Raw genomic sequence first — 9,286 nt, forward strand, 5'->3', positions numbered from 1 at the left:
GAGGAGAACAAGGAGGCGAAATCATCAGCAGTGAGAGATGGGGGAGGAGGAGGGGGAGGGGGGGCAAGGAGGGAGGAGAAGGTGGAGAAGAGTTTGCGGGGGTTGTTGATAGTGGATTCGAAGAGAGATTGGAAGTAAGACTTCTTGGCTGAGGTGAGAGAGGACGAGAATGTGTACAGTAGGGAGCGGTAGAGTTCGAGGGCAGCTGGGAGTTTGGTCCTTTTCCACTTCTGTTCGGCGGCACGCAGACTAGTTCGGGTTGCATGGAGAACAGCAGAGAGCCAAGGCTGAGGAGGGGAGGGACGGGCAGGACGAGACGTGAGAGGACAGAGAGAGTCAAGGGAGGAGGTGAGGGAGGAGAACAAAGAGGAGGTCAGGGTAGAGCAGCGCAGCACAGCACAGGAGAGACAGTCACGGAGGCCAGACGAATTCGGCTAAAACCTTCACTATTTTCTTAAAAGGCCTTAATTTAAAGTTTCAATTACCTCATTGATTGAGTGTGAATTAACTGGGTTCTACATTTTAGGAAGCCTAAATCTGGATTGAGTGCAATACAGGGACTGAACTGATTTAATTTATTTTATTTGCATACATCTTTGTTTTCACTTAAAGTGTAAAATACTGATTATTAAAGACGTGCCTGTGTTTGTTTAAGTTTCTGGTGTTATTGACAGTCAGCTTGAGGGAAGATTTACTTAAAATTAAGAAATAATTACATGGGGCAGTTTCAAATTATAAACAGTATAAACAAATAATTCTCAATGCAATTGCTCCTCCAATGTAGGCTTAATGGGGATATCAGTGCACTGAATAGGTTAGTGGGGTGTTAATGTCTCACTGAATGGAACTAAGTGTAATCTTGTGACTCAATGTTTCTGCTCTGACTCAAAATGCATAACAAAATAAATGTTTGTTGTAATTTCACTTTGACTGTTATTAAGAAAGTAATAATCTAAATAATAGGATTAAGTTACAAAGTGAGATATAGAATAACACATGGTATCATATTATAGATTTACTTTGTTAATACAAAATATTGGCAGAGAACGAGTGGTGTTACAATGGTAATAGTCCATAACCCAATACGAGAGGCACTGCTTTGAAAGCGCCTGGCCCTGTATCCACGCTCCGTAGGACACAAACAACTGGTCTGAGCACCAAGTGTCTTTAGTGCACTCCAGATAGCACTTGAGGGCCATGCGGGCAGTGAAGGGGCCAGAGGAGGCCGCAGCCTACAAGCTCCATTAAGAAATAGCATCCAGGAAATGAGACCCGGGGGGCTTGACATCAAACCGGATATGACGTGGAGATGGCCGTCAAATACACTTTAAGCATGGACAGGGACTCCAACAGCTCCAGCAGAAATTGTAAACTGTCTGTTATGTTTTGATACAGAAACTGAGAAGCTGAAAGTAAATCACATGACAACTGCATCATCGCATGGGTCCTCTTTTATTACCAAGAAAACACAACGCAGAAGAGAAAACTATTACACTTGCTTAACACAGAAGCAGTCACCTCAGGTGGGCCATCTGAGCACTTATTGCGCCGATCTGGTCCATTCTGGCACTGAGGGCCAGAAGGGCAGCATCGCACTCCACTCCATGGAGGCAAGGATTGGTGGCCACAAGCAGCACAGGGTGAGAGGAGGAGGAACGGGTCTCTCCATTTTCACTGAGTGCCACACAGCGCGTCAGCAGGAGAGCGTGCAGCGGTGGTGCCGGTCAGTGGAGGTACCGGATGCACACAGCAACTGGGGCGCCCTCACGACAAGTGGAGCACCTAGCGGGACTGGCCGCTGTAAGCGCTTCTCCACTTGGTAACGCTACTTTAGCAACGACTACACACCATCTGCACTGAGAGCCTTGCTGCACCAGGGGAGCTGGGGGGGCCTACAACTGGGTCATGCCACAGCAGCAATGCGGGAGGACCCGAAGAACAACACCGAGCACTGCCGAGGTGCAATGAACAGGATCACTATGTGTATCTAAACACTGCGTTGTGTAGGCCCATAAGCTTATCCACACCTTTTGTGCTGTCGTTTCCGGGGATACCAGGTGATGCGCTGTTCTGAGTCCTGAGGGCCCTAGGGTAAAAGGCCGCCAGCAGAATTGGTATTCAGGGTAATATAAGTAGATGGATTATGAACTGGTTGATAATTCTACAGGAAACACAGGGTGTTGACAGAGGCATTTCTCAACTGAAAGGGAGGCTTGACAACGGTGTTTTGTCAGACTTGCTGAAGATGGGGGGTTCTGACAGTGTTTTCTCCATGGTGTTAGCGGGGTGGGGGGCTGCTGATGGTGTTTTCTCCCCTCCTCTTTGATCATAATATTTTTAGGGGGGCTGATGGGTCTAGCGACACCCCTGGATGTCGATAAGAGGATCACAGGGATCACTATTAGGGCCTGTGCTTTTCTAATAATGATCTGGACTCTGGGACAGTTGTGGGCTGACACCTGGCAGATGAAATTCAATGTGAAGTGCCAGGTATCACATGCAGGTAATAAAAAAAAATGTCCACTATAATTACACAATGGGAGGAAAAGAACTATATGAAGTAACACATGAGAAAGAACTAGGAGTCTATGTGGACTCATCACTTTCTCCATCCAAACAATGTGGGGAAGCAATAAAAAAGGAAAACAAAATGCTAGGGTATATTGTCCAAAGTGTAGAATTTAAAACAAGTGTAGGCAATGAAACGGTCTGAAACTTGGTAAAATCCACCCTGGTTATATTGCAAGTAGAGCTGGGATAATTAATCAAGTTACTCGATTATTTTAATACTCGACGATCTTTTTGGTATTCGAGTAATCGCTTTAATATATGCATACGGTATATTAGCAGCTACATTCATGCCAGGTGCGTTCTCAAATAATAATTTACTGATTTGGTTGAGAGAGTGAAGTCGATGTATTAGTAAAATATGGAGGAAAAAATGAAGATGACAGTTTTATTTGTGTTTAAAATTATCTGGTGTCCACCCTTTGCAAAACGTCCCGGGGACGGACCGAGCATTCGACATCATATTACTCTCCCATAAGTACTCAAGGCTGCCACTCCCAAAAAACAGAAGTCTCTAGCTTTCGAATGAGCCTAGTTACGCCATTTCCGTATAAGCAGCGCTGAGATACCGGCCCTTTAAGAAACGTGTATGTTTTTTTTGGTGAGGAGAGAGGGGGGCCACATTCCATGGCCTGTTACCAGAGTCCTGAGACCCTCATTGGCCAGGGGGTCTGTCACTCTCTTATAGGGCAGGGCTGTAGCTTTCCAGTGATACGAAACACGTCCATATCCGAGAAGGCTATGCTGCGCTGCTCTGTGTGTTTGTGTGAGAGCTCAGCGACCGCACTTAGGGAAGCACGGCTCATACAGAATATAGAATAGACGCGATTCTCAGACAGAGCCGAAAGATGTGATACAGCAAGAAAACCAAATACAAAGTAGATAAATGGAACCAGACACAAAAAATAAAACACCTTACACTTCGAAAACAAATCACAGATGCCGAGTCTGATTACAAAACTAATAGCCAACACATCATGCCAGCTTTGTGGTTGGAATGAGTTACTACAACAACTGTAAAGAATAGCCTGTGTCTATGTCAGGGGTGGGGAACCTTTTTCCTATCAAGGGCCATTCAAGTGTTCACAAATGTATTCACGGGCCACAACCTTAATTAATACACCTACATCAAAACATTAATACAGATGAAACTTACATCCTAATGCAAGAACAAATCACTTTTTTCTAAATGCACACACTGCAGTCAAAACATTAATAATGATATAGCCTACAATAAGCAAAACACTCAAAAACAGCATACAATAACATAATGAAACAAGTGTAAATGTAAATATTGGAATAATGCTCAAAAGCAATATTTTATAGTTCAAAAATAACTATTGCATTTATCAAAACAGAGTTGTACACTAAAGTAAACATTTTGAATATCATGTAAACTTTGTTTTCAACATACAAAGCTACAGTGAATAAAATCAGTGTATTTCAATAAAGTATTTACTACATATTTAGCCTGCATATCTGACAGCTCCAGACAGTCCACAGAAGACATGTTTCTACACTTTCCCTGCATGAGCTTGTACCTCACACTGCATTTTGACAGCCCTCACCAGGTAAACACTTTTACTCCACGAATAAATAGCATGGCAATAAATGCTCCTCTGCTGATAATGTCCATGAATCATTATTTTGCGTGTGCTGCGCTGCGCTATTGCACTCTGTACTATACGCAGTAGCAATCGCGTATTGATCAGTGGAGTAAAAGCACTCGGTGCCATTTGGACCTGGCGTTTCACTCGCAATGTTTTCACAGCACTGGCACAAACCCACGAATGATCTGTCATTCCCAGTATCACTGATGCCCCTGAATCAGTCATGTTCTTATGCATGGCATTTCCAAAACAAGCTCTCTTCTGTCTCCATTTCCAATCCATGTTTATTTGCAGGTAATCACTGTATCAGCTCAATGTAGAGATCACCAATTGAGTGCCAGACTGACTCTATTGTAGGTAAATGTGTTTATAACATTTATTTATACAAATCTTTTTTGATTTATGTTTTGATTTATACTGAGTGAAAAATATGACAACCATAAAATCAGGCAAAAATGGGGGGGGGACGACCTCAGAGGTAAAAGGTTCAGTATTTTTGTAATGCTAAAAAAAGACCCACAGTACTACAGATTTTTAAGTTTTTAGTGAATAGTGTCTGTTAACTATTTTTGTAAATAAGTTATTGACTTTAAAGGTTAATAAGTTGACTTTAAAATAATTTTGCTCCACTTGTTCAGCAAACAGTAAAAATTCCAAGTACAGCTCTGGAAAAAATTAAGAGACCACTTAACATTGATTTCTGAACTTGGAGTGGTCTCTTAATTTTTTAAAGAGCTGTAGGTTGAAGTGACAACAATTATTAAGTTTTACAATTGCTTTCCAAAAATTCAGGAGTAAATTTTGTACTGTAGTTATTTATGTGAGAAAGCATTTTCTGATTTAATAAAACAAAAAAACAAAAAATGTTATGTGTTGTCTGAGTGAGACTTGCTATTTTAGTTAGAGACCATCAACAGAGTAAGACAAATGAACCAGTACTGGAGATAATGTTACAGAATATAGTGTACTATATAGTGGGGGTGTCTTTTCTGCATTATTAAATGCCAAAAATATAATTAATCGGAATTAACAGATTGTAGCATTATGTTGGGTGTATTTTGATAAGAGCATTTTAGCTCTGAGCTGAAGCACTGATCTAAAGAAGACCTCTCCCCCCCAAAGTTATCAGATTTCCTTAACTCATCAGCTTGGAACTGGTTTACATCAAAGTGACAGTTTTGGGGAGGATGGCACCGAGAATAGGCCAAATAATTTGGAATCCTGCTATGAGATGTCTGGAGAAAGGGGCCTGTAGGTAATAAAAAACTCTTTGAAATGGACGAGAGCCGAAATCCAGACACAGAGCTACAAACCCGGGCCAACTGGCATTTCCAAAAGATGGCATGGATTGACATCAGTCATAAATCAAGCCCCCCTCCAATAGGACACTTGGGGCTGAAACCGAAATCCAATCTCAAGAACTCAGGAACCAATCACCTAATTGATCTGACAGACGTATAAAGAACAGCGCACAACCTCTTTTTCTCTCTTTCTCACCTGAACCAGAAACTCGCTGCCACAGCTCAACCTGTAGCTCTGTTGCCCGAACCGGAACCAGAAAGCAACCAAGTCTTTGCCGGCAACAGAAGAGTTAAACTGGGAGAAGGAGATTGAGCCGTACGAAGAATTCTTTTAAAGGACTTTATTAAATAAAGAACTTTACAGACTGTGCATGCCCGCCTGTGCCCACCTGATCAGTGGAGTTTTACAGCTGGACAATTGACTAAGTCGACTGAATACGAAAGTGTCAGTCATTTAAATAGCTATTGAGTCTTAAGAAACTCGACCCTTGGAACGAACAGGGCCCTGCTTTCCTCAAAGACTTTGTCTTCAAGTAACTACGGTGGAACCCTGCTTACAAAGAAGATTTTGTGCACAACCTTGGAGCCTTCAAACCAGTGGAAAATCTGTTAGGAAAAGACTCTACATTCACGAAACCCCAACTTCCAGGTGCATCGACTGAGTGGAAGTTCTTGGACAAAGCCGAACCGGATTGCCTTTGTTCCAAACCACACGGACCTCGTGCCGTGTGCTGTTATCTGAGCCCGAAGACAGAGAGGCCTCTCTGCGACGAAGTTCAGATAAGTTTAACAGTTTGGAGTTTGTGATTCATGACATTTGAGAAATCAATTAGAAATGTTAATCTGTGATTCATAACTCTAGAATGTGTAATATCATTTAGTTTTCTTAAATATAAATGTGTGTTGCATTAAACTGTTTTGTTGATAATTTTAGAAATAAAATCTGTCATGCCGAGAAATATCTTCTCATTCCTGTTTAACTGTTTAGTCTGAAATTGACACAAGTTAATAGACACCAGATTATAGGTGGCCCTGCCTATCCTTAATCATTGAATAATAATCAGTTAAGGGAAATTGTGGTAACAAGTAATGATAGGATCTTTCTCGGCACCTAAACGTAAATGAGACTGATATATATATATATAACGAGAAGTTACCTGACATAAATACTAACCTGCGTAGTTATTTAATGTCTGACTAACAATATTAAGAGAGACTCACCTTCGTCTTACTAACCGGTATTATACTCAATGTGTTTATAACCTTTTTTGTGTAAAGATTTGTGTGTTATCATATGTGATCCCATGGTCTTTGATTTGGTCACGGAAGTGATTTGTCTTTAATTTGTTGATCTAGAGTTGAATTTTTAATTAGTTTTTTCCTTTTGTATAATTAGTGTAGTGCTACATTTAGTCTTTGTTTTTGAATAAATTTGACAATTTATATCTTTGGAATTGGTGTCTGCGTCCAATTATTACAGAAATTGAGTTCTACAAGATTCCAGGATTCGTGATGAGGTGATACTATAAATTCACTTCTTTAATTGAAATTTATAAGTGTACCTTACTCTACAAGATTAATCGAAATTATTAATCGTATCCGTGTCGATTATTTAAATAATCGCTCAGCACACCTCTAATTCCAAGTCAGTTATGCCTAAATGTTCTTGAGTGGTGTGCTGATTCACACATAGTGGACACAATTGTCTGATGGCAGGGGGTCTCTGGTGTCAATAGCATAATGAAAGGTTGGTGAGGAGACAGTCTGTCAACCTGTCTTGTATCAAGAGCATATCAAAAGCTGTTGATAAAGATAGTCTATCCAGCATGGTGTTCGGAGGGGTGAGTTAACCACCTGGGAACCAGAGTAATTATCCTGGAATTTGGGAGAGCGAGGTGAGGTCTCAGTTGTCACTTTGTATGCTAATAGACAGCTGCCATTGGCTACTCTGGTGGGTGGGGTGGCCATTCTTGAAGGTGGAGTTGGACAGATGTTCAACTCAAAAAAGTTGGGTATAAGTTTTGCCTTGCTGTACCCAGTATACCTGTATACTGTGCTCTACATTCTGGACTCTGTAATACATCACATTTAACCTGAATTGTCTTAGTTCCAGTAATAGGCAGCACTGTGGAGTAGTGGTAAGGGCTATGCTGTTGTACCCTTGAGCAAGGTACTTCACTTAAATTGCTCCAGTAAAAAGCCCAGCTGTATAAATGGGTACAAATGTAAGTCACCCTGGATAAGAGCATCAGCTAAATGACAAATAATGTAATGTAATTTGTTTTTATTCATTTAGATGTTTTAATATTTGTTGTTCCTCACTTCAGAATATCTAATTTTATGCTGAACACCCTCATAACTCGCCTGCGAATCTGACTCAGTTTCAAGCCGTATATGAGGGGATTTAAAACAGGAGGGATGAGTAGAAATTCAACTGCCAGGAAATTGCGAAGACCTTGTGGGATGTTCTTTGAACCATATCGACTGTACATTACATCAAACACTGTGCTGAATGTGAAGCCGATTAAAGTTATCAAATGTGGCAAACAGGTCTGCATGAATTTACTCATCTCTTCACTCGACTTTGCACAAGCCCTTATAATGTGGATATATGAATATAGAATAAAAAGGACTTCAGAAACATGAATAAGTATTACAATGTAACTATAGACATTGTTAATAGTTGTGTCTACACAAGACAGCTTTACAATTGACCAGTTATCACAGTACAGTTTGTCAATTTGAGATCCACACAGAGGAAGTCTGATATTTAACAATATCCCAATTGCTGATTCACAGGAAGGAAGACTCCAAGATATCAACAGAAACTTACTGATAGTTAGAGATGTCATGATCGAATGGTATTGTAAAGGTTTGCAAATTGCCACATACCTGTCATAAGCCATCACTGTTAAAATAGTAAATTCACTCAGAACAGAAGTGTAGATCACAAATGCTTGAATCAAACATCCAGCGTATGAGATCACATGAGACTCAAAGAGGAAGTCAGACAGGAGTTTAGGATACAGACCAGCAGTTCCATACAGTCCATTGACACACAGGTTACAGAGGAAGATGTACATAGGCTCATGGAGGGTTTTCTCAATGATGATTATAATGATCAGTGTCAAATTAAAAAAAAATATTAATAGATAAACAAGAAGAGTAAAAGCAAAAAAGACATGTTGATGAGATCTTGTCTCTTCTAACCCATAGAGTGTGATGACTGCAATGCTGGATGAGTTCTCCATAGCAGACAGAGATGTTAAAACCTGTTTGACCTCAATACTACAATAGTGTATAAGTTTGCATTTGGTTTGTGTAGGGCAGGCTCTCTGTAATTGCCCAAGAGTGCAAAGCCACACTGATTGTACATAAACATGCAAGGCTCACTTTTGAATGAACATCAACTGTCTTTTATGGTAGATTTACAGGTACTGGCTTACATGCAACTTCCTGAAGCCCTTGTGTTTCAGATCAGGGCAAACAAACAGAGCTCAGAAACAACATCAATGTAAACATTCAGAATCAATGTAATCATTGATTAAAGCAGTCTCTTAGAACACCTCACTGATGTCCTTGATATAACAACTCCTTGAAAGTAGGTATGCCGTTTCCCAGCTGAACACATAAACTATAAACATTTCAAGTGACACTGGGATCTTAACCGTGTTCCCCAGGACTGCGAGTGAGTGTTAGCTCATCACAAAGGAGTCAGACTGTCAGACTCAGCTGTGGTTTTCTCCTGGGCAGCGACTCATCTGGGGTCCCTCTTTACCCACCGATTGATATTCTACAGTAGTTTTA

General features: G+C 40.7%; 1 protein-coding gene across 1 annotated transcript; it reads right to left on the reverse strand.

Moving 5' to 3' along the window:
- Positions 1 to 2,118: 2,118 nt before the first annotated feature.
- On the reverse strand, positions 2,119 to 8,760 carry LOC136747052 (olfactory receptor 52E8-like). The gene is made up of 2 exons (XM_066700006.1): positions 7,802 to 8,760; positions 2,119 to 2,161 (listed from the first exon to the last, which is right to left on the reverse strand). The coding sequence occupies exons 1-2, from the start codon at positions 8,728 to 8,730 to the stop codon at positions 2,119 to 2,121; spliced, it is 972 nt and encodes a 323-aa protein (XP_066556103.1). The 5' UTR covers positions 8,731 to 8,760.
- Between the last annotated feature and the right edge of the window lie 526 nt (positions 8,761 to 9,286).

The sequence above is a fragment of the Amia ocellicauda genome, chromosome 3, assembly GCF_036373705.1.
Source record: "Amia ocellicauda isolate fAmiCal2 chromosome 3, fAmiCal2.hap1, whole genome shotgun sequence".
Classification (NCBI taxonomy): domain Eukaryota; kingdom Metazoa; phylum Chordata; class Actinopteri; order Amiiformes; family Amiidae; genus Amia; species Amia ocellicauda.

Bases quoted from the DNA above. Each gene is read 5' to 3' on its own strand.
- LOC136747052 (XM_066700006.1), bottom strand. From the start codon at position 8,730: ATGGAGAACTCATCCAGCATTGCAGTCATCACACTCTATGGGTTAGAA. The intron at 2,162-7,801 runs GTGAGGAACAAC...TGTTTCCTGTAG, and splicing joins ATAAAATTAGATATTCTGAA to AATTATCAACCAGTTCATAA.